Source organism: Grus americana, chromosome 1 (genome assembly GCF_028858705.1).
Source record: "Grus americana isolate bGruAme1 chromosome 1, bGruAme1.mat, whole genome shotgun sequence".
Classification (NCBI taxonomy): domain Eukaryota; kingdom Metazoa; phylum Chordata; class Aves; order Gruiformes; family Gruidae; genus Grus; species Grus americana.
In genome coordinates, this window is record NC_072852.1 from 216,119,476 (window position 1) to 216,145,535 (window position 26,060).

At 40.4% G+C, this 26,060-nt stretch overlaps 1 protein-coding gene across 2 annotated transcripts in view; it reads right to left on the bottom strand.

Annotated features, from left to right (window-relative positions):
• ACER3 (alkaline ceramidase 3) overlaps positions 1–22,601 on the bottom strand; it is a 62,440-nt gene extending 39,839 nt beyond the window's left edge. For both annotated transcript variants that reach the window (XR_008577414.1, XM_054827847.1), the window contains exon 1: positions 22,404–22,601. Coding sequence is in view for 1 of the 2 variants with exons in the window: in XM_054827847.1 (XP_054683822.1) it covers positions 22,404–22,506 (103 nt within the window). In the remaining variant the exon portion in view is untranslated. The remainder of the gene's footprint in view (positions 1–22,403) is intronic.
• Positions 22,602–26,060: the final 3,459 nt, after the last annotated feature.

Sequence of the window (26,060 nt, forward strand, 5' to 3'; positions counted from 1 at the left end):
CCAAAGACTGTAAGAGGGTAAGATAAGGAATAGCAAAAAGCCAGAAGCCACTACTGATCAGCATGATAGGCAACTTCGGTCAAAGCTTATCAAAAGCCTGAACTTCAGCAAGACATTGCTGCTCTCCATCCCTCCTGCTGAAGCTGGGATGCAATGCAAAGAAATGACACATGTTGCAGAGATCAGAGAAAGCAAGAACAAGTCAAAAGCCCAGCTCTCAGACTAGGGGGCACGAGGACTCCTCCAGCACTGGGGAAGATGAAGGAACCTTTCTTTTTGTTTTCTTTAAGACTGTTCTCCCAAATCTGATTTAGATTTCCCTTCCCCCCCAAACTGTCCTGGTCTATGCAAAAGTACAATGAAATACTGAGAAGTTTTAAGTGAAGCATAAGGAAATGGTACATTTCTCAGCAGAAGGGATGCAGATTCAGCTTTTTAGCCTAACCACAAATCATAATTTTGACAACAAAGGTTATGTAATGGGAATAAAATGACATGCAATTTAGGAAAAAGTGCAAATCTATTAAAAAAAAGGCAGAACATTGCTTACATATATTTAACTGCACACTTTCACATGCCATCACTTAAATATATATAAAACTGAAAGTCTAATTTCCAAATATCTCCGTGAAAAGTACAATCTATGAGGCTATGGAGAGGCCAAAACCCCCTATTTCTGGCTTTTTCATTCAGCAGAAACTCAGAAGAGTTTCTGAAACAAAGAACAAGAGTAATCAGGTCATGTCTGAATCACTCATTCAAGCACCTATTTTTCAGGAGTCCTACTTCCCAAGATCCATCCCAAAGAAAAGTGAAAACTTCCAAACTATGATCATACAACCCAAAAGTGTTAGAGCACCTGTGGGAACAAAAAAACATACTGTAGAGGTTTACAGAAAATTCAAACCCAAACAGAAAAAGGGTTATTTCAGAACACATGAATCAGAAGTGTACCTAGTTAACCTCAACAAGTTAGCTCTTCTAAATTCTCACAGATTAAAACCTCAGTTTGACACAGTCATCTCAACCAGATAAAAATCACATCTGATTTTTATCAGATCTTCTTTAAATCACTTCCTTATTGATTTAACATAATCTCCTGCACAACCATGAATTTCACCAAGTTATAACAAGCAAAGCAGAGATGTGCCAGAGATCTTACTCTTTTAGTCAGCTCTGTAGTAAGTTCCTCCATGTAAAAGAAGCCCAGCTGAAATCAAAACAGCTCTGCAAAGACATACAAGTTTATACCAATATAAAAGGCCTTTTTCATGCTTAAATTCTTTGTGGAATCATTAACCTTTTACCACATTCCCACAGTGTTGCAATGGGATGTGATTCACTTCCAGTGGAGACCAGATTTGGAAGAAATCCACTAAAACTCAGTACTGTGTGGTACACGGACCATTACCACATCCTCCCACAAATCATGCAAAGAAGTCATCCAGCCTCGAAAAGTAGATTAAAGGCTACATAGTCTGGATAGTGAATCTTCTGCCTTCTAAAGCAGTTCTCAACTGTGTCCATTTTCAAGAGAACTTCCTAGACATTATATAAATATCACTGTTCAAGGTCAATTCGTTATGAAACTGTCAAAAACCTGGCAAAAAATCAAATATGAAAATGCTGAACAAAAGAAATACCATGATGCTTATCTTCAACTGGGAAGGCATGTGACTTTAGAAGAGAGCTGCAGTAGGATAACAAACCTCAGATGGATACAAGAATGCAGAAAAGAGATTCTTCTGTAGGAAAGTGAAGGTTTCAACACTTCCTGTAAAGCTATAATTATGTTAAATTATTGAAAATTTACGAGCGTTTAATGTAGGACCATCTTGCTGAGAGAGGAAATACCGTAGATGTAATCTAGCTGTAAATTCCTGCCACTCCTCTGCACTTTTTGGCCCATATTATACAGAACATTTATAGCACGGATTAGGCAAGTCTATTTGCAAAACATACTTATTGAAAGTTGTGCAAATTTTTAAAAAAGGCAAATGGGGGTGGAGGAACAATGAAGTCCTCTGGCATTCTGCTAATAAAATTACTTCTTTCAAGAACAAAAGCTACAAGGCCTCTTTCAAACCCAAGGTCCCTGGGAGTGTGTATTTCATAAAAGTCTAGCTAGTCTTTACAGGATTATCCTCACATAGAATACCTTACATTCATTAAAAGGGATTTTTACTAATTCCATCAAAAAATGGCACTGGGATATGCACAAAGATTAGCAAACAATACCAAGAAAGAAGAAAAAGATGACACAACTACAGATTCATAGCTCTAAAGTTGATTCACAAACAAGGAAGTGAAATAAGTTTTGAAGGAAATAGATGTGGAAGTTGAAAATGGGGAAAAAGTTAAGCTGTCAAGAAACCTAATCTTTCGTTTTTCACCAGATTTTCTTTTTTTTTAAAAAAAAAAAGAAAAAATAACACAGCAGACCTCCTTGAGAAAATTAGAGAAGAGAGAATTTGCAACTAAGGCATGAGGTGAAAGGTATGCAAAATAATTAAAGAAGAGATTATTGGTTATGCTTGTAAGAAATACAGTATATCAGAGATTAGATGAATGCACATGGATGGACCTGGGCTTAAATCTGTTCAGCATTCCTATATTTCATACTGGATTCCTTGAATACTGGTCCACAAAGTGATATAATTTTTCTTTAGTGACCAAAGACTGCTTCTCAGCATTTTATCTTCAGCATGTCTGTCAACAGAAAAGACTAGACTATGAGAGGAAAAAATGAATGAACTCATGGACTGAAATGACAGGAACAGGATTAACTATAATGGCCAAAACCATGCCTTTCAATGTGAATATGAATCCTTATTCAAATATAGGATTAATCTATTTGAAGAGGCAGAAAAGTGAATCAAGATCGCATGGTGACTGACCACAAACCATCAGTGTAGGCACCAAACCCCCTAAATTTATTTCCAGTAGAGGCAGGTAAAATATTAATGTCTTCATACAAGCCAATAGTAGAATACACTGTTTTCTAGTTATCGATAAAAGAAAAGAAAAGCATATCAGGTGTAGAGAAGCATCACTCAGATGGGAGTGATGAATGTGAGCTTACAGCATCAGAAGGGACAATTGCAGAATGCTGAATGGCTGAGCCCAGAGAGTTGTGGTAAGTGGTGCAGAGTCTAGTCGGAGGCCTGTGTGCCCCAAGGTTCAGTGCTTGGTCCAGTCTCGTTCAGTATATTCATCAATGACCTGGACGAGGGGACAGAGTGCACCCTCAACAAGTTTGCTGATGATACTAAGCTGGGAGGAGTGGCTGCCATTTAGCGAGATCTTGACAAACTAGAGAATTGGGCAAAGAGGAACCATAGGAAATTCAGTAAGGGCAAGCGCAGGGTTCTGCACCCAGGGAAGAACAACCCCAAGCACCAGTACAGGTCAGGGATTGACCTGCTGGGAAGCAGCACTGCGGAGAAGGATCTGGGAGTCCTGATGAACAACAAGCTCTCCATGACCAGCAGTGTGCCCTCGTGGCCAAGAAGGCCAATGGTGTCCTGAGGTGCATGAAGAAAAGCGTGGCCAGCAGGTCAAGAGAGATTCTCCTCCCCCTCTGCTCTGCCCTGGTGAGGCCACATCTGGAGTTCTGTGTCCAGGTCTGGGCTCCCCAGTTCCAGACAGACAGGGAACTACTGGGGAGAGTCCAGCGGAGGGCTGCGAGGATGATGAGGGGCCTGGAGCATCTCTGGTGTGAGGAAAGGCTGAGAGAGCTGGGGCTGTTTAGCCTGGAGAAGAGAAGCCTGAGAGGGGATCTGATCAACGCTTATCAATATCTAAAGGGTGGGTGTCAAGAGGAAGGGGCCAGACTCTTCTCAGTGGTGCCCAGTGACAGGACAAGGGGCGACGGGCACAAACTGGAACACAGGAAGTTCCATCTCAATATGAGGAAAAACTTCTTTACTCTGAGGGTGACCGCGCACTGGGACAGGCTGCCCAGAGAGGTTGTGGAGTCTCCTTCTCTGGAGATATTCAAAACCCGCCTGGACACGGTCATGTGCAACCTGCTCTAGGTGATCCTGCTCTAGCAGGGGGGTTGGCCTTAGATGATCTCCAGGGGTCCCTTCCAACCCTGACCAGTCTATGAATCTGTGTAAAAATTGCTTAGCTCACCTAGCCTAACAAAACGATGACTGAATGGAATAAAACTGTGCTCTGTAAATACACCATGGGTAAACATCAAGGCTGAAAGGGAGCTATTTGAACTAAAGGATAATACTGACAAAAGAATCAATAGATATAAACTAGCCCTAAATAAAGGCGGGCTAGAAGTTAGAGAAAAGCTTCCCATTGAAGAGGAGACATTTACAACTGCTTCCCAAGAGAAATGGGCAGCATGACGAACCTACCTGCTTTCAGGGTGAAGCTCAGTAAGTTCAAAAGCCAGATTACATGATGTGGTGGCCTATCACAGTAGTAAACCAGACTATGCCCACAAAGATTATACATGGTACTAAAGTGCTAAATTAATGTCTAATCATGATAAATGCAGACTGTGTGACCAACCTTACAAATTTTCATAAAAGTCTTGCAAGACTGTTTTAATACAAACCATTGTTTCAAATTACTGTTTTTTTCATTGAGAGAATGCCATATGGTACCAGAACAAAATCGAGTTTATGCAAAAAATCATTTCAGCAGGCCTCTGCCTGCAGGAAGGACACCTGTATGAGTGTTAAACTACATCTGCACCCTGTTCTACAAATACAGCAGGAAAACCTGACAAGTCTTTTTTACAATGTGTGTACATTCAGTCATCTTCAGGCCCTATAATAGATGCATGTTATCATAAACGCACAAAGACCTGTACTAAGACTAACCACTTCAAAGACAAAAAATACAAACTTAAAGAGGAAATAGTATTTACAGGCAAACACGGGCTTACCATTATAAAATTTGGTGCAGTTAGAGAGTACACAAATTTGAAGGACCTTACTTTCATAAAGTTTCCATTTCCACAAGTATGTAGTTAATTCTACATTAGAAGGTAATTCCTACAATAAATTTGGCTGAGGAGTCAAAAGGATAAAACAAGTCAAGCTGTAAATAAGTCAAGTTGTAACAGAACATAGTCATAAAGAAATAATACACAGGATGTAAAAACATCAGGAACACAACACTGGGAGTTAGAATATAAGAGGCGTTTTCAGTGAGGGAGGAAAAGTGCTATTATAAAAAAAGCAAAAATTATCATCTTCAGCTTTTGACAAGGTGACCAAAGTGATTTACACACAGGAGATCCTTTCTCCTATGTTTGTACACATAAGGACTGCAAGCTTTACCAACTACAAGGATCTTTTCAAATGTTAAAATGCTCTTTCTCTCTCTGTCAAAGAATTGAAGACTCTTCACTCTGCTATGGTTTCTACAAGACTCAAAAACAATAGAAATAAATGTTACCCTCAGAGAGCAAAGAAAATTTTTGCAATTTAAAAAGTTGACTATACATAAAAAGCTCATTTAAAATCAGGACTAACAAACATGACATTCGTCACAGGCTTTTCAGCCTGCCCTTAAGGACAACTGCACCTCACTGAAACACGAGATAGGAAAGTGGCTGCTATTTTCTAAAATAGATACCTAAGCTGCAATAAAGTCAAAGCGTCCCTTTAAGTAAAGCAAACAAACAAGCAAACAAAATTTTGAGGCTGAAAACATCAATTCCGTTGTCTGGATACTGTGGTGCTCTGCACAGTCAATTTTAGTGCCCTTCCTGGATCATGTATCCATCATTGCATGAAGAAAATAAAAACAATTATAAAAACCAAAGCTTGTCATATAGTATCATGACACATGCAGAACTTGAATCATCCTTCTAGCTGCTTTCAGATATAAGGAATTCTACCTCACAGCTTCTGGAATAATCTCAAGCAGCTCTGGTACAAAATACAGCTCATTATTAGAGGGTTTATCAAATTTAAAGAAATTGCAAAGCAACGCACAGATTCAGGCATGTTTGAGAGCATAACCATCCACCATGAGGATAAACCTTTCTTTAAAAGAGAGGGTTTCTCTTGGAAGGATCTCTAGGGATATGAAACCAAAGATGAACACACACGGAGAATAACAACAAAAGAAAAGCATAAAATGGACAAGCCCAGCAACACCAGATAAGGTGGAACAATGAAAGATAAAAAGGTGTTTGGAAATTAGATTTGAACTGTCAGAGTAGGTAGTCAACAGCTTAAAGAGGAAGGAGGAATCTAGAGTATTTCCTTGCAAGAGTAAGAAATTCATTCAAATCTAATATGGGAGTCCTTGCTAAGAAACAAGTAATTCATAGCTCACCTATCACAGCATTTTAAGTGTCAACAGTGGAATTAATTTGAATAAAATCCAACAAGTTTCCGTACAGTATATGCTATATATTATCAGTCAATAATAACTAAGCCAGAGCACAGAGGTGGTCTGTACCACTGATGTTTCGAAGTACAGGCATTTCATGATTGTTCAGAAGACCCGACTACACAGAATCAGCTGTTTTGGCCACTAACTTCAATCTTGCACTGTTTTCGCTTAGAGCTTATCACAAGAAGAGCAGTATAGCAATTAGATTTTCACTTCCACCAGCCCTTTTTAATATCTTCCACTTCAAAGTCTACAATAACTGCACTTCTGAGTGTCAGGAAATGAAAACTCCTGTCTCCATTTGATATTTCAGAAGGACCTCAAGGGGAGAAAACCAAGTCATTCTGACAGGAATTTTGCCAATATGTAATTACTAAACTCCCTACTTGCTAATGTGCATGAAAGATCAATATAAACTTCCTGTTACTCAGAGAAACACAACACACAGTTACTCCAGGCTGGAGCACAGGACAAACGATGACTTAAAGGAAAAAAAAAAGGGGGGGGGAAGGAGGGGGGGTGTCTTTAAAATGTTTAAGTGACAAGATCCTTTTCTTACCTCCTGTAATTCTCCTTTCTGAATACTCAGCGAGCCTTGATTTTGTCTACCTGGACATTAACTGAAGCTGCAACTTCAGCAATTCAGCTGCAACTTGGATTAGCCATTGTGGTTCTAATAGCAAAATGGGGAAAATACTCAAAGAAACAAATAGTGAAACAATTACTGAACTGTATAAACTAAGTATGAAAGCTTCCTGAAGAACTATAAAAATGGGTACAGATAAATAACAAATCAAACTAATGGGTTATTAGAGGGACTATTACTTCTCCCTAGCTATTTAAAATAAAATCAGAAATCTGAAGAGCAAGTTCATATAGATGATAGGAATCATAAAATTAAGAGACAGACAAAACACCATAGAAAAATGTGATTGAGTACATTACAAAGGAACGCTGCATTAATCTAGCTCTGTGGGCATACTATTATGAGAAAAACTGTAAGGAACAAATGGGGCTGGGGGGGGGGGTGTCAGATACAGTAACCAGGAGTACTAGAAAGGAAAAGAAAGATCTTTAAAAAAAAACCCCAACAAAGCAAAAACAAAAAACATAAAACAGCTACCTAAATCTTGGCCAGGCAGTCACTACAAGAAAGCAATGTGGAAGCCAAGAAATTTACGTGCGGGAAGGACTGAAAGAAAAAATATAATTATTTGTATTACTGAAGACGACCATTCTGATTAGCACTAACAGACTGAAATAAGGAAAAGGGAAGTTTAGGTAGAACATTAGAAATAAAGAAATCAAGTTTATGTGGCAACAGCAACACCTCCTAAAAGAAGCGATGAATCCTGGAACAGTTTCAAACAAGACTGGACAACACACTGCAAAGATACACAAAGAAAACAATCCACCACGGGCAAAGAAAGGAAGCAAACGAGGCAGGAACACAGCTGCCGCCTCAATGCTAGCACCAGCACAGATGCATACCACTAGTGTGAGCACACTGCGTTCCTGCCACACGCGTCTCGGCCCCGGCCGCAACAGAGCGCTGCTTCCAGTAAGTCAAAGTGCTGGGACAAGGCCAAAAAACTAAAGGCAGCATTGCTGCTGCAGAGCTGGTGGCCAGCTGGGAGGTTTTCGTGTTTAAAGTCAGCATGCAGGGCAGTGCCTCTAGATCTTCTAGGCTGCTTCTGCCTTGCTGGGCCTCCATTTCTCCAGGATATGTAAATGTACGCTGATATCCTTCTGAAGAGGTAAACCACTTCAGTGATTTACTAGATCAGGGAGGGGTAATGAGGTAATTTTAGGAAAAAATTAATTAATTATTTACAACACAATTTGATTTTCATTCCCAGTGCTCATTTATGAGCAGTTCCAACATGCTGTGTCAAGTGATACGTTCCGATTTATGGCCTTACACACTTTATATTCCAGCTGCAGAATTCATTCCCTTGGCATTCATCACACTAGTTCAGCTAATATTTTTGTAGATGGTTTTACTCTGATTACAGTATTTCATGTTACGTTTGTGTTCCTCAAAACAATCAAAAGGTAATTAGAAGAAAAAGCTCTCGACACTCCCAACTAAGAAAGCACACACAAGAAAGCTCAGTTCAAACCTGTAAAGTGTGGGTGTATTTTCTAATGCACAAGCCTCTCTTTTGTATGCACGTCTTACAAAAGCACTTATTATTAAACTGCTTCTGAATTGCCCTAGGTTACAATTTAGCTATCCTTTTCTCTACCCTCATCTCTCTGCAAAGTGCTTTGCTACTGTGTAGTAAAGACACTAGAAAATTAGAACCTAACAGGAGGCTGTACTAATGCTGACCTTGCTTCTTACATATATTTATACTAAAAATAAATGAGTGAAAGCTAATACTACACAAATCAAAATTTTAAAGCTCCACATGTTTCTTCATAAAAAACCTGATACTCTTGCAATGCCAGAAATCCAATATTTGTGTTCATAATGCAGATCTAAACTTAGATGGTGAAACATTCATTGCTGTGCTAAAAAGTTTTTGCTTTTCCCCCCTCAATCTAAAATATGCTGCTGACCTAGTTAGTCTCCATTACTGCAGTGTCTGAGCAATCCCAGTATTCTGTGTACTTATCTTCAACATCCTTGCAAGAAGAGAGTGCCCGAGTCACAAATAAACCCACATAAAACTGAAGCCAGAACTTCATCAAAGTGTTCCTCTAGCCACTAGACCATCCTTACCTGCCACAATAAAAACAAATGTATTCACCACAACACCTCTCATAAATAAAGCTTCAAAGTAGAAAGTACAGAGTAAGAACTTGGTACTTTCCAGAACCAACATTTTTGTTACCAATTCTTATAATGCTTAGCAAAATGGTGTTGTCCTCCTCCTCCTGGAACTCTTAAAGACTATCACAAATGAACAAAAAGCTTCTAAAGACCCAGAACTTGGACTGATGTTTTTTTAAGGAAGGACAACTCATTTTTTTCCCCAGAGGGATCGATCTTGAAGCCTTTCATGAGTGAAGTGCAAGATGCTGCTCCTCAGAAGAGGGTTGATAGGTCCGATTACAAAATATGGAGAACCGACTACGAAGTTTAACAGATAATTATGAAAGCAATTGCAAGGAAAATATTCTGAGGTGGCAGGCTAGAATAAAGATAGCTAGAACAGCTAAATCAAAATGCTGTGTTCCTCACTTTCGAAGCCAGTTTTGCTAATTATCGTACTGTGGCTCTAACTATGTCTATCACACCTGAGCCTGTCACAAGTGCAGGGCATTCTGAAGCATTAATTACTGTTTTAGGGGATTTGAAGGGAACTTTACACCAAAAATAACAGTACTTAAGGTTGTAACAAAAGGGCTAGAATCTATCCTTGGCCATTTTTTGAGATTGCAAGAAGCAGCCTGGAGAAATACGGTAGTGCACAGGTCCTTTACAGTACATTTTATTCCCAATCTAAGATATCCACAATAAACTAGGCTACAAGGAATCAGCTTGCATTACAATTAGCTGATATACCATCCTGTCATACTTTAATGTTTCTTTCCTAGAGTACGGGACTCCTCATGGAAAAGAAAGCATCATTTCCCTGATAAACATGCACTTAAGATGACAGCAAGCAGACCAATTACTTTGAAGTACACCTAGAAGGATTTTGCAAGTAAATTTAAAGTAAAAACAGTTGACATACGCAGATTATTTAAAACATCAATCTAGATAGCTCACGGAAAGCAAGTGCTTACAGCTGGAAAATGCAATCAAAGTCTAAAGAGATTAGGCTGAGATGATGTAAAGTTAGAGTATTACATGCAATAAGCTCGTTGCTGAAGGGCAGATTTGCTGCTATTACGGCCTTTACTGGAAAACAAAATAAAACGTATTTTAAATGTTATTTAGACAGGCTGATGACATCAGACTGGAAGGAAACAACCAAGATGGGGAAGCTTACTCTTCAACCACTGCTAAAACTAAGCAGTGACTAATATGATGTTTCAGTGATCATCCATTTAATTTTCATCATACTTAACTCCTTCCAACCTTTCTTCTTCTACGCTGGTGTCAGCATCCTGGCTTCACGTTCAGTATCTACACCGACTCCTCTAAGCCTAAGGGTCTGTCCAGAACATAATAAAGAACCGCTTTTGGCAGCTGACAGTTTTGAGCTACCAGAGTACATCCAGCCCAGCATCTGTCAGTCCTCACCACAAACAGAGAACTGAACTTGAAGCACAGTAAGCTGTGGGTATCATCTCAGAGGCTCTGGTAGGACTCCTCCAGGCTCTGTGCAGTGACACAGGAGAGCTGAGCATTAGGGGAGCTCAATATGCTCACTGGATGGTGGGTGGCAGGCAGAGAATAAGTGCTCTTTTCTAGGTATTTGTAGCCTTAGAGTAGCCTTTCTTCAAAATCCAAATCCTCTTGCTTTCCTCCCTTTCTTGCTGTCAGTGTGGGTGACCGAAGTTATTAGTCTCTCCTACTAATGACTCGTGCCATTCTTTTGCCTTTTGCCCTACTTGGATGGTAGGACATTAAAGGTGAGATGCTATGTGAAAAATGTAAAACAGAGCATGTGGGGATAATGAAACTAGTCAGCAAACACTGAGCGATTCAGATATACAGCAACCATTCAAACACTGACTGGTGACATTGCCTCTTGTAGCGGCAGTACTAATAGAAAATCCCATCTGTAACTAACCACCTTTTTTTTCAGGACTGCCTTAAATGAAAAATTCTAAGGCTACCTGGAACACATGATAAAAGAAAGGCACCTGATCTCAGAAACAACTCGGACTCTTCTTTTTCACTCCTAAAACCCCAACTTTATCTCTTTTATGTAGGCATTTCTTTTCTCCAAAGTCTTCATAACCTTTTCCAGTTAATATGACAACCTCTGACAAGAACTTTCATCAGTACCCAATTAATTCACTAACCTGAGACTTGAAGGTTGTCACTCCTGGTCTGCAACTTCTAACTCCAACTCTATTCTTTAGCCACTGTCCAACTGTCATTTCAAGACAACTTTCTTGATCTTGCTTGACAAATGAAAAGAAAAAAAAATTGGCATTCGCCTATCCGCCCACAAACCTTGCCAAAAGCTACTTATCTAGTGGGAAAATGAAGCTTCTTCTCCGCAAAGACAGTAAGATCAAAGTCCAAATCTTGAGTATCTCACAATCTAAACCAATACAGGAAGAGATGTACAACACATTGATGGTTTGAACTTTAAACACTGTCTTGTTTTATATAACTTAATATAGTACCTACACAATAACAGTTCATAAGGTTGGTGGCAAGCATTTGGGCAGAAGTCAATTTTACTGAATAATGATATGAAACAGTCAAAAACTGAACACAAAATCAACCAGATTCGAAGAACAAATGGTGGCCCAAAGACTGGCAGAAGAAACTTTCAGAGGACAGATTTGAGATAAATGTAGAAAACGTACCATAAACCAGAAAAAAAAGGTAATAAAAAAGCCATTTGGAAATCAGCATAGAAGAGTTTAAAGGCAGGAAAAAGAATTGAAGAGCTTGGAAAGGAACACGTTTAAGAAAAGAATATAGCTTTAAAATATTTCTCTGCAGCCTATAGAGAATGAAGAAAAAGACAAGAAAAATTAAATTGAAATGGACTAAAGATTTTTAATATTCGAGTACTGTGCTGATGTTAGACATTATGCTGAATATTACATTCTGAGGGGCCTCACAGGAAGATAAAACTTGGGCCTTGAAACATTTAACAGCTAACAAACCCCAAACCTCCAAGTGAAAAAGCAACTGTGATATCACAGATCACAAAGCCATAGCAGTTTGTTTAAGCGAACGAAAACAACATCTGCTGTATGATTTCACTACCACGGTGCACTTCTCTGCTGCTTCCCAAGGCGTCTACACAGTTCGGTTGAGCTGATTCTTATCAGAGACTGCACTCACCAGCTCGAAAGAGGCACAAGTGATATAAACTGGCAACACTCATCTGGTTTTCACTCTGCTACTTCTAAGCAAGCCATGAACCTCCACACTGCTGCTACTACCTGCAGCTTTATGCAGATGGCATTAAACCATACCCATTTGCAGAAGCCAGATCTGCGGGTATAGGGCACTATGAGGAAAAGTGCACTGCCAACTTTCTTTCTAAATTTCTGTTACTAAATTGGAAAAAAAAAAAAAAAAGAAAAATGTTTTGCTTCTCCAATTTTCCCGGCTGTTTATTCATGCACTGGTTAGCGCGCTCTGCTTATATGGGTCATTTCCACAACTGTGGAAAGGACTTGGGGGGAGGGAAACAAAGGAAAAATAAAAGAGATAAAGGGATCCGTTTTCATTCATGAGCAAAACACCACCTAGAGCAACTCTGAGTTTTGGTTGTTTTGGTTTTTTTTCTTAAAGTCTACAAGATTTAAAACCTGAAAAAAAATGTGTACCCTGTGGGAGGAATGCAGGGAATATCTGTAGAAATACACCCTGCAGCTCTCCTCCTAAGTGTAATAACCCACGCAGCAGGCTCTGCCGCTTGCCTGTTGCAGTTTGGGGCCAGCATAGACCTGGCAGTCTCTGGCAGGAGAGCAGCACTGGAAACTGCCTCCAAGAGCCATCGAGGGTGTAACAAGAACTGAAGATTGGTAACTGTTACTAGGCAAAGCTAGAGAAAGACCATTTAAGATGGGATGGGTGAAAGCTCAAATCAAGGACAATAAACCAGCCACAAACCGGAACCAAAAAGCAGATGAATTAGCCAGAATTAGGAAAATAAAAACAGAAGATATGCCAGGTACCAAATGGACCATTAAATGGTTGCATCAGAAATTAGGCCATACAGGCCGAGAAGCACTTTACTTTGCAGCCCAAAGCCAAGGTTGGCCTCTAAACAGAAAAACCATGTGAAACTCCTTACAGAATGCCCCCCAATGTAAACTGAAATTGCAAACAGATCACCCTGCTAAAGTACCACCTCTACATATCAATGAATGGAAAACTTTATGGTCTACGTGGCAAATTGATTATACTGGGCCTTTCAAACTCTCCATGGGATATAGATATATCCTCACAGGAGTGGAAATAGTCTCCAGCTTCCTCATGGTGACTAAGTGCCAAAAAGCCGATGGATGAAATACAGTACAAGAGCCATCATCTTGGTTCTCAAGTCTACCTACTCCTGATGTCATCCAAAGTGACAATGGCTCACACTTCTCATGGAAGGAAGTGCAAGAATGGGCAATGCAGGAAGAAATTCAATGGGTATTTCATACCCCCTACTATCCTCAATCAAATGGGATGGTAGAAAGAGCTAATGGCTTACTGAAAAAGAGCTACAAGCCACACGAGGCCCAGTAGGATACTCGACTTTCCAAAGTAGTTCATCGATTAAATAATCAGCACGGGCCCACTGGGAGCCCTATGAACCACGCATTCTTTGCAAAATCTGAGCTTAGCACTGCTCTATACCAATGCCAATGAAGGAAAAAGTGAGTAATTCACTACAATTCGCGACGAGTGAAGAATCTTGATCATAGGTTACCCTCTGTGTCTGTTTATGTGTATGTGATTTAGAATTTAGATTTAGAAAACTGTCCTAAGTCTCATGTGAACCTTGCCATTTTTGAATCTTTAACTAAGTCGCAAAATTTGACTATAACAAATTGTGTTGAATCACTTTTTTTTTCTAATTGGCTGAACTGAGTGTCATTAAATATCATACGATCTAATCTTGTGATTTACCATAATAGTGTTAATAAATCTTAAATTGCTGTTACTTCAAAATCATGTAAAATCAATTTGCGATGGGGACCCATTTGATTGCAGAGAAAGCCAGAGCTGCAGATACTATTTCCTCAAAGACCTGCAAGTAATTGTAAGGTCAAAACACCCATTAGAAGAGGTCACAGCAGCGTACTTTCCAATTGGGAAGCAGGTCTCTGCCTGAACAAATAAATGGTGTTGACCAGGGAAGATGAAAAAAACCCCACCTGATAAACAAATGGCAGATCTAATACAGCAGACAGAAATACTCTGTCCCAAGGTTGTCGGTGTGCAGACTATTTTTAATGCTTAACTGTGCTACACAGCTCTACAGGACTTCTTCTTTGATCTAATGCTGCATCGGATTCCTAGATGCTGGATCTTGTCCAAATGAAAATCCTTATCCAACTGGAACTGGCAATTACAGAAAGTCCAGCCTATGGGTTCCACTGCAAATAATGAGCTCATTAAAACACTGTAAATCAGAGGGCTTCCAGAGTCATGTTTTATGACCATAAAGTTGATAACTTGAAATTCTACTAGTTGGAATTCATACAAAACATACTCTGGTGTCCTGTACCATACACCCATGACTAACAGAAAAGCAGATGTGAATGAAGAACCTGAGGGAGAGGCACAGCAGCTGTGAGTTATGTCCTGGCTTCACTCACCTCGTGCTGGTAGGTAGACGCAGATGCTCAGCTCACCACCGACACCACATCTTTTTCTAACTCTGCTTGTCTGCTTTCCTGCCTAAAGAAGACAGAGCCTTGCCTTCTCCTCAAACTCAAAAGTCAAGTCTCAAACTAATGTCCTGATCCTAGTCCAGCTGAACCAGCCCACACTTTTGTCCTCTTCTCCAGATCCTCTGGTTAGAGAGGAAAATCAGGGCAATGTCACATGGACTAGCCTGCAAGGGAAAATACCCTCTTGCTCACAAAGCCAGCTAGACACCCTTTAAGGGACTACACCATGCACGCATCATCACTAGGTCACTCCAAGGACACTGGATTCTGAAAACAAGTCCAAAGGAACCAAGGAATAACGTCTCCCCAGCAAAAACAAGTAAAATAATGCCCCGGGACACAGCTGGGAAACAGATATGCTGCTGGACACTAACCTCAATTTTGAAATAAAGTTTGGAATTTCCCTCAGGAAAGCTCTGCAATGTGAAGGGCAGGTTGAGTCACCAGCTGCTGGAAAGGCAAAGAACTGGTGAGGAACCTCATAAGGCTGGAGGAGGCTCAAAGGGTACATCTCCCTGCTGGGATTGACAGAGAGGGCTACTTCAGCCTCCCAAACTCCAGACACACTGAAGCACGTACTCTGCTAGACTTCGACAGACCTTAGTGTAAAGGAGATAATGATCCTGCAGATGCTGACTGCAGCGATTGCTTAGAAAATGTCGGGTTTTCAGTCATGGATCACAGTGCATACGTCACGTATTTCTTCAAGGAAATTAATTTTTAAAAACAGATACAAAAAAAAAATATTCTGGTCAGACACTTCAGGGTTTTGAGCTAGCACAAAAACCTCCAAGTATTTTACAGTTGCATTTTCAAGTGCACAAAAGCATCTGTGCCTGAAACCTTAAATCTAAATGGTGCCCCGCAACATCATAGGACTTTACCCAGAGCTTGCCTATATGGGGATATTCAATCAATTAATGGTAAAAGACTGACACTAAAGCAGTGCTGCTCTGTTTTGGGTTTGGGGTTTTTTAGTTGTAATGTTTTCTAGAAATTTCTCTCTTCCTGACACCTTATTCCTTCTTCGTAGTATCTCCACAACCACAGAATAACCAAGCACCTTTAATTCATGCAGCAGCTCAGCTTCTCTGCTAACCGACTGAAAATGGCTGTAATTAACGAGGCAAGTGATGAGGCTTTGGGCAAAGTGGTCTAGCGGAGGGTGTCTCTGCCCGCAGCAGGGGGGGGTGGAACTAGATGATCTTTGAGGTCCCTTCCAACCCAAACCATTCTATGATAAGTGTAAAGAGCCTCACACCTACAAAACACAAAGCAATCAAAGCTTTCCCCTGATAATCACTTGTGAGTTCCCTTCTAGCATTATAAATTTCATTTTTTGATACATATTTTGAATTAAAAGAGCTCTTTGCATTTTCTTAACCTTTCATGATCCATGAACCTTTCTGTGATCCTTTAGGCTTTTGAGATACAGAAACAGTTAAGTGTGTTAGCATTTGCCAGCATTGCAAGATAAACCGACCATATACTACAGAGCTGTTGGGACTGGAGACAACTCCTGGAGTTCCTTTGAACATTTTTGCAGTGATTATTAAATCTTCCTTTTGTTTAAAAAACCATCTTCCCCACTGATCTGTGAAAGGCTCCAGCAAATATAGAAAATGCATTACATAAATAGCAGTTTCACACACACACAAAAAGACACAACAAACCTCAGACTGAAAACAGTTTTGTCTTTCAATTAGGACAAGAGTAGTTTTTATCTGTGACTAAAGGCTCATTTAAAGCCATTTAAAAGCCAGCAGTGTTCCCTTACCATAATTTTACATTAATCTTCCTATTTCTAGCTATCATTCTTCAAATTCATATCATGCAGTTCATAAGCCTCTCTGCCTTAGTTTGCATATAAGCAAAATTAAATTGTACAAATGCCACTGCTCTGTTACCATTTGGAGTGGCAGATGTCCAATTGCCAGCTGTACAAGTACTGAATATGAAGTACTAATTATAGAGTAATCAAATGCTTTGTAAACCATATTTAAGAATTTTATTGTCATTTAACTACACAAGTATTAGTAGATAAACACACATGTGATCCATTACCACAGCATCCATCACGTTTTAAACATATGTGTAATGTGATGGATAAATGAGAACTGTTGATTGGACAAATGTAGACTTTCCAAAAGCCTTTGACCGTGTCTTTAAATGAAAGCTCTTGAGAAAACAGAAAATTAAGGTCTCATGAGGTGAAAGGTAGAGTTGCATCAGGGATTAGAGGGGGTAAAAAAAAAGGAAAAACTAAAAAAACCCCACATAAATCATTAATTGTGGCAAAATGCACCAAAACAGTGCCACAAGATCATCTTCAGGCTTAAGTCAAGTATATACATTTACGTTAAGTATATACATTTACAACCTGGGAAAGGAAATAAATTAATGCAACAGTATTTGCCAATGACTCAAAATCACTTCAAATCATTAAAGAAATAAGAAAGCACAACAGCAGAGACCATCCATCTGGCTTATGAGTTTACTTCCGCTATATTATTCTTTGAAGAAAGGAACCTCTCTATCAACTTCTTTTTGTCTGCAGCACAAAAAACAAGCCAGAAGTGTTCATCTTAAAAAGCATTCCACAGCCTAGCACCATTCTGTACACTCCACTTGACTTTATAGCCACCATCAATTAGTTTAATATTCCCTTCACCTTTCTGTCCGTACTGCCCCCTAAGTTGAGGGAGCTCCCTTGAGGAACCTGATGAATTTAAAGAGGAAACCTGTGATGCGGCTTCCTGCAATTAGGTCAATTAAGTTACACACTCAAATCCCTTTCAGTTTTCAAGTCTGTGAGGCTGTGACATCGTCTTCTCTTAAATCCCACTTTAGAACTCATCTGTGTCATGATGTCTTTAAATAATTCAGATGCAGCTAAGCAGTTGGGTTGATCACACCCAATTAATCCTGATGAGTCTTCCTTCACCTGCCACTTTATTATTGAAAGAACAGACAGAGCTGTTGAAGCCAGAGTTATTTTTTTATTTTATTTTTTTAACTCACATGGATAGTTCCTAGCCCAACAATCTCTGCCTGCTTTCCAAAGCCTCTGGCAAAGGAGGCACAGTACAGCAGGATACCCAAGAGGAACAGGTAACTGTACATATGTGGCAGTCGAAATTCAGTATTAATGACATTATTCTAACTTTAAGTACATTTTGCAAGTTGTTAAATTCTGAAGTAACGATCCTCATACTAAACAGATCTGCGCATCTTTGACAGCTGTCTATTTTTGAGCAAAGCTTAAAAAACACCCAATATTTTTGTGTCACTGTTCACAATGGAAAGAATGCTTGGATGGTTGTGAGATATTTCACATCTAACAACAAGGTAACAGTCATCTCAATCTCTTACCTGAAGCAAAAGTAGGAAGGATTTAAGGAAGAGCAGCAAAAGCAGATAGAAACACGGGCAGATTCTCAGGTTGTTTTATTGGGGTTTTTTTTTCCCTAAATAAGGGTCCCATAATGAAAGCACAGTTACAAATATTTATTTACCAGACCTCTAATGAAAACAAAAAGCAATGGATTTAAATCTGCTAATAAAAAAAAAAAAAAAATCTTTTCTTATATGAAGGTAGCAGAACGTACTGAGACAGGACCAGAAGCCAAGAAAGAAATGATTTCACCGACTCCTTGAGAAGCCCGAAGCTATATTCCAGATACTTGCTGCTGTAAATGCCAACGTAAGGATATACTATCTCAAAAGCAGTCATGTTGTAGATGATGTGTATTACTCATGGACAGCGATAGCTCAAGGCAATATTTCACATCCCTGGAAACATCACTCAAGTTTGGATCAAACTGAAACACAGCACTGAGTCGATAACAACAACAAATTCGCCTCCATGATTCTCTTGACTGAGAATTACAAACCCTCGGGTACCACAGAGGGCTCCTTTGAATTTAAAGTATTTGTTTAAATTGATACTTCTCTCCATGTTTTCAACAAAGGAAATCTATGAAGATTAGTTATATCCACTCCTTGTATTTTACAAGGAAAAAACTTCTTACAGGGATGACAGTGAATGCAAGAAGGGTAAGGCACTTGTCATATGGACATTCGCATCAAAACAGACCCCCAGAACTGAACACTATGTGGGCTAAACTGGCCTAAAACATCAATCCTGCTAAGACAAGGAGTAAGCTGTAACATTTAAGCTCTCAGTGTTAAACAATAGCCCTTGCAGTTGACCTAGTTCTGTTTGCTTAGATGGAAGGATGCTGCTTTTTTCCTTTATAGTTATTATGTTGCTTATGTTGGTGTACAAAAGGTTGGGTAATTCAGCATACAAGCACCAGGAGCTGGAAAAGATTAGTTTAAAAAGAAAAAAATCCAGCATCTCTACTGCTTGCCCTCTAGCACACAGGAGTCAATCCAAAAGTCCTGTGAAACTCTGAAGAAGGAATTACACCACCATACAATAGACTTGATCAGTGAGGGATATGAGAGTTGTTTTATGGCTTAAGATAGTTAAGCTGGCAAAATAATTCTTTTCAATTGGTTTTCCATTTCAATTGGTTTAATGTTCTACAGAAGGACGTAGAGCAGTTAGTCATCCACCCCCACAAGGGAGGAAAACTGGCTAGGTGCACACTCAGAGAGACGAGAAAAAGCATTTTTTGTTATTAAATAAAGTGAATATTTGAACACAGGTCATTGTATTTGGGGTACATCAAGAGAACATAAGTATGAACTGCTACAAAAACACCTTACCTCACCTTCACATCTCTGAATACACAGGGTTAGCTGCCATCATTTACACTAGTTCTTTAAGGAGCGAATGACAAAGAACTGCAGTAGGCTTCTGGAACACAATGTAGCAATTTGTACTAAAATTAGCATATTAGAAACAAATCGCTAAATGGTAGAAAGACATAATTTGCACAACAAGCTTTCAGTTTGGCCCTTGAAGCCTGCAACCTAAGGAAAACATAGTATTTCATTTGGACCTGCCAGTATCCTTCAAGCTTTGGGCTTCCAATAGTTTCTTATAAATTATTTATAACAAACATTTAATGCAAAATTTTTAAATACTATCAGCTTAACTGAGTGGTACCAAGACAGCAGTAAGTCAGAAACTGATTCTCACTCTTCTGTAAGATAATGCTTAAAATAATACAGGCTGTGCATGAGTTTTAAAGTCAGCAACATCAAAAAAGACCACAATGAGAACTCTGAGATGAGAAAAATATTTTTGTACTTTGTGGTTTGTTTGCTCTCTGAAACAGAATTTTTGATAGATTAAGGAGGCCATAAAGGGACAGCAACTGACAGAAGACCACTGGGCCAGAGAGACCTCAAATACACTCGCAGCTCTTCTGCTAAAGCAACTAGATTTCAAGGTAACATCTCTCTGATCTTCCAAAGTAATTAGCTTCACATTAAGTATTTTATAGCAAGTTGGGAAAGACTCCTCAGCTGTTTTATGAAAGATACATTGCCAACCAACTTTTGCTAAGATTTAAATGCAGTGGGTTCGTATCCAAAAAAACCCCAACAAAACATTATTTCCTCTGACCCTGAAAGAGCAGTTACAGAATTATTGCTGAAGAAAATCTAAACCATCTTGACATCTCCACTGAAATTATCTACTGTTAAGCTAACTCTAAAATAAAGTGGGCTTATTTCCTGTTTTGCTTTTTAAACTTGGACCATTTAAGTGCTCTAATTTACAGCACAGACCTTATACACATTTTTTTCAGCACAACTGACAGACCAGCAAACTGTGGTCCCAAACACTAAAACCATAAGGAGGGACCAGATCTTCTATAATTAGTCCCTTTTTCTTCAGAACACACCGTTCCACCTCCCACTATTAATTTCATCCTGATCTTCCTTCTCCTGAATAATCTAAAAGCGGATGAAAAGTATCAGTTCACAAGGCCAACAATGTGAGGATTATTTCAAAAATTTACATGCTAGTCAAATTTATTTTCACATGGGTGAAGCAACAGAGCTTCCTCTTCCCTATGAGGATTATCTCACAAATTACTTTTGCAGAGTATGCATTTTTGTGTTTTCCTCGTGGTAAAAAGTCTCATTCTATTTAAAAACTTCTAAGTTTGTCCTGTTTTAAGAGTATTTAATTTTGTTCCTTCTTCAGCTGGCCTACCTCTTCTCAGCCATAAATCTACACATTCACTTCCTTTTTCCTCTGAATTTCTATATCGCCTATTGCTACTGTTATTCAGATCCTGCACTCCTTCCCGTTCCCACACTCTAAAACCCCTTTCACAACTATTCGTTTCAGTCCTTCACCCAAGTCAGTGTTAGTAACCAGGAGTCACAGCCTGGCATGGATGCCCAGAGCCTTCCACCTCCTGCATGCCAAGCTCTTCCAAAGGTCGCTGAAGCATCCCAGCTATGCAAAAGGCCTCCTCAGATTGCCCACTTCAAGCACTCAAGAGTAGGTGAGCCTGTTCACTTCCGTACTATTTTCTTAGGGTCTTAATACTTCAAAAGCAGCCGCCTTATACCTGTGAAAGCTTTTTGTAGGACAGGGCATCTCTCAGGTGGCAGCACTTAACTCCAACTACTACACCCTTTAAAGTCACTGCCCAGGACACAAAATATTTAATTTTTCAGCAAAACATCAGTAACAGAGGGCTTGATCCTTTACCTGCTACCACAACATAGGGCCTCTCAAGCACCTGCTGGATGACCCTTCAGTTTAAGTACCTTCTTCTTTCCCCAAAATGCACTTTAATACATCTAGATTCCTGACTCCCTCTGAATAACAGAGTTTTGAGGTCAAAACAACAGCCTGCTCTCTCGCAGTTGCTCTGAGCTATCCTAAAAGTCCACCACCTGCAACAGAGCAACCTGATGACGGCCAAGACCCACCGAACATCAGCTGGGTGAAGGTGTCTCTCCTGGATGAAGATGTCTTTTCTGTAAAAAGATACCTTCTCCCTCTCTGCTCTCCCTGAACAGTTTTGCTTGGACTGACCGGCCGTGCCTGGGCAGATGCTCCCCCCTCCTCTCAAGGGGAGCAGAGCTACAGACCCGTCCAGCTTTACAGCATGACATCCCAAGCGCGATTTCAGTGAAAACTCCCCTCTTCAGCCAACCACACAGAACCACACAACCACCCCTGCACCAGTGCCAAGACCCCGAGCCCCACCTCACCCCGCCACCCCCTCGATGCCTCCCCAAGCCCCCGGACACCCTCCTCCTGCCCTACCATCACTTCGGACACAGGCCGAAGGGACAGACTTGGGACAGGGTAGCCCAAACAACACGCTGGGGAACAAGGAGAGGAGGGGGCTACACCACTCCCTCTTAAAGACACGGATTTGGGGGGAAAAGGGACAGGAAAACACCCATTTCCACCCACCGGAGCTGGCTGAGGGGCAGGGGCCCCGTTAGCCCCCCTCAGGAAAGAGGGGTCATGGAGGAGGGGGGGTTCCCCTGCCGTGGGGCCTAGTCAGTGGAGTGAGGGCACGAAGGGCTGGGGGGAAGGGGGATGACTGAGGCGGCAACAGAACGCGGACCCCGGGGCCGGGGCAGGGACCGGAGCGGCCACTCACAGAACTCGGCGATGTAGTAGGAGACAGCGTAGTTCTCCTCGCACCACTCCAAGGTGGAGGTCGGCGGGCCCCAGTAGCCCTCCCGGTCGGCGGCCGGAGCCATCGCGGCGCCCGCTTCAGGCCAGAGCGGAGCAAAGGGAAGGGGGAGGAGGGAGAAGGAGACCGGGCCCAGAGCGCGGAGGCAGCGGCGAGCGAAGGGCCGGCCCTGGGCCCGCCCGGCCGGAGGAGGAGCCACCGCGGCGAGAGCGGGAGGGGGGGAGGAGAGGAGGGAGCACGGGTTGCCATGGCGACGGGCTGCGGCCTGCGGGCGCGGGAAGGCCAGGCCGGGCCGGGCCCGGTGGCGTCGCGGTCGTTTGAGGGGGAAACTTGGAGGGAAGAAAAATGTTAAGGTGGAAAATGCAGATTTAGGGAAAATCCGTGGGGGGCGGGGAGAGGCTGGCTGTAAGCACGTTTGGCTCAGACGGTATGCGCGACGCCCCTGTGGAGAGGAGGCAGGACGGAGACCATCACGGCCTCGCTGCGGTCATTCTTCTCATCCGCTTTTCGCGCAAAACACAGCTCCCCTGGGTGGGTTTGGTGGCATTGAGGTGGTTTCCCCTATCTGTTTTTTCTCGTAGGCTGCAGGTAGGGTTTGTAACTCGAGCGAGGTAGTGCGCTGGCTTCATGTTTTTAAATGAAGAGGCAAGTGTTGCTCGTACTCGTGGGCTGGGAGGAGGAAGGAGGGTTTTTTATAGCACTGCCTAGTACATGGGGGTTTTCTCTCATCTGATGCCTTTTTTAGGTTTCTTAGTGCTTACTATGCGTACTATACTTACACCCGGAATATGCAAAGTGCTTTTCAAGCGGAGTTGGTATCCAAGAGTCTAAAAAGGGAAAAACTTGAAACACATGGGTAAAGAATAAAACATGTAAGTAAAGGCCTGATAATAATGTGTGGTTTTTTTGTGTTTCAGAAAAAGATCCAAAGACTTGGTGAGAAGCTTTGAGTGGACCTTGAGGACTGTACACAGTGCTTATACCCTGCTGCTCAGCAGAATTTATTATACCTGCATATAAACACACAAACTTATTTTTCCACCTTTTTTTTCCTCACCTCCCCTTCTGTAACCTAAAAATCTCCAATTTAAACATAGACCTTTTCCTAGTGCAAATGCTGATGTTTCATAATGTATACATCTGTCATGAAGAATAACTGGCCTTCTTCAGCTTGTATATATTTTTCAGCGTTAGGTAGAGATGTTTTTAACATTTTTTCATAGTGATATAAAGCCTTCAAAGCAAAATTGATTTTAGTGATGGCAAAGATAAAATTCTTAGATTGTCAAAACATCATCAGAATCACTGTGCATTTTTTTATACAGACCTGTCTTTTTTCAGATATAGATTATCTTCCCCAGATTTAGACTTTCAAGGTTAAGGTCTGGAAGAGTGTCAAACTGATTCAGAAGCACAAAACTGGGTGTAAACACCGAGGAGGATTCTAGCCTGCTTGATGCACTTTAGCTTTTTGGACTTTTGAAGGTTCAGTTTATATTGTAAGGAAGTTTTTAGGGCTCTAATCTATCTTTTGTTATCATGGTTAACCATTTTAAGATTAAAAGTTCTTAACAGAAAGATAATACAAAATTTCAAACTGCAGTAGTTCAGAAATGAAAGAAAAAAGCTATTAAATATCCTGTTCGCACACTAGGAGCACAACAGGGGAACCATATGAAAAAACAAGCAATCTGTATAGTATTTAATTACAGTTAGCTTTAAATAAATAATTAAAAATATTGATGCTTGTTTCTTTTCTCATCACATGCATGCTGGATGTGAGATTTGTAACCGGAATAGAAACAGAAGTCAAACATGAAACTGTCTTTAAAACTGGGTAAGAGAAATTAATGGAAGGGTGTATGGGGTAGACAACAACAACAATGTGGGTTGTTAACCATTCTGGTTTTTTCTAGATAGACAAGCAAAAAATGTATAGCTAGCCCTTAATTTGAATCATTGGGGAATTTTTATTTGACACGTTTCTGTAGCATTCTCCATCACAATATACTTTTATTTCTGACTTATTCTGTGGTTTGCTTCTCTGCTTTTGAACTCTGGCAGACTTTTCAGTCATTACACTCAGAAGGCTAGAGGCACCACAAGCCATTATAATACATGCTTTTTTTTTCCTAAAACAGTTTTGTAAAGGTAAATCCATCTTCCACAAAAACAACTGTGACTGTTTTAGCTGTTACAATTATACATATTAAAAGCAACACTTTTCCTCTGTAACCTTGAGCTGTACTGTGTAGTGTACTTTACTGCACTGGATATAACGTGACAGCCTGAAGTTATTTAATGCATCTAAATGTGCCCTTTCTGACTAGACAGTCAAACCTACCTATGTCCAGCTGTTGGATTTTCTTTGATCTGTACAACCTATGGAGGAAATGTCTTGATTCTGAAATAACAAGTAGAGAAGCAAACATAGAGCTCCTGAAATGCTTATTTTCTGTATTACTAAAAAAATACTTGACATGCCAATGGAGTAATCTCCTGTGGCCTCAGGTTGCCTGTGGCAAAGGATCCTCTTTCTGTACAGTTTTATGTCGCCATGAAACCTCACGGCTTAACTGATCAGTTAGGTTAATTGAGTCATGTCAGTTTATACCACTAGAGGGATATATCCTGTAAATTTAATGTGTGGATCCACTATTTTTTTGCTTGGGATTGGGAAAGAGCTGCTGTTCAAAAATTGCACATGTTCAGCTGTTTCTCTTTGTGATCTGTGAAATCCAGGGAATGACACCTGAAGAAGGATATTTTTCTCTATCCCTGCTCTATGCAAACACTTTATCTTGGCTTGTGCTGCTAGTTGTTTAATTTCTGCATAAAATGACACCTAACAAACAGATTGATTAGAACTCGTTATGGCTACATATAGTGGAGAAGATTGTACATATTTCCTCTCATCAGTATACACGTGCGAAGGAGGAGATAAAATTGACACAAAATCTTGAAGGTATTTTCACTACTTACCTTTATTTTAACATTATTAGAAGCATCAGCCACATAAATAAAGCTGAATTTTGTGCTACAAATCACCTGTTCAAATTTTACCTTAATTATGAACCTCTGCCTCTTCTAGGGTCTTATTTTATTGGGTTGTAGTTTATACAACATCTTAGGCATGGAATCCTGAGTCAGGGTGCTCAGCTCAAAAGTTCCATAGTCGGCTTCCAAATTCTGCAGCTCAAAATGTCATTATTGGCAGCTTTGTGGTAATTGTCTAGTCTGTACCAGTTGCAGAAAAAGGTCATTAACACCTCCAGATCCTGCAAGCCTGATCCTGTGTAACATGTAATTTATCCCATTGATTTATATGCAGATAGCATGAGTAAGATGCTAAAAGCAGGATTATACGAGGCTGAATCAGACTCTTTGTAAAGTGCCTTGAAATTTAAGGGCTCTTTATGAGCACTGTTGTTGGGATGATGATAATTATGCCTGAAGTAATATCAGAGAAATTTTTTGGCACCTGAATGAGTGAAATAAAGAAGTCATTTCCTAATGTGAAGAAGGATCTGATCCAAGAAACTTCATCAGACTTTAGCAGAACTGATTTTCTATTCATAGCTAGGTAAAGCAGAAATGCCTGCGCCGGAGTTAGATGGAGTC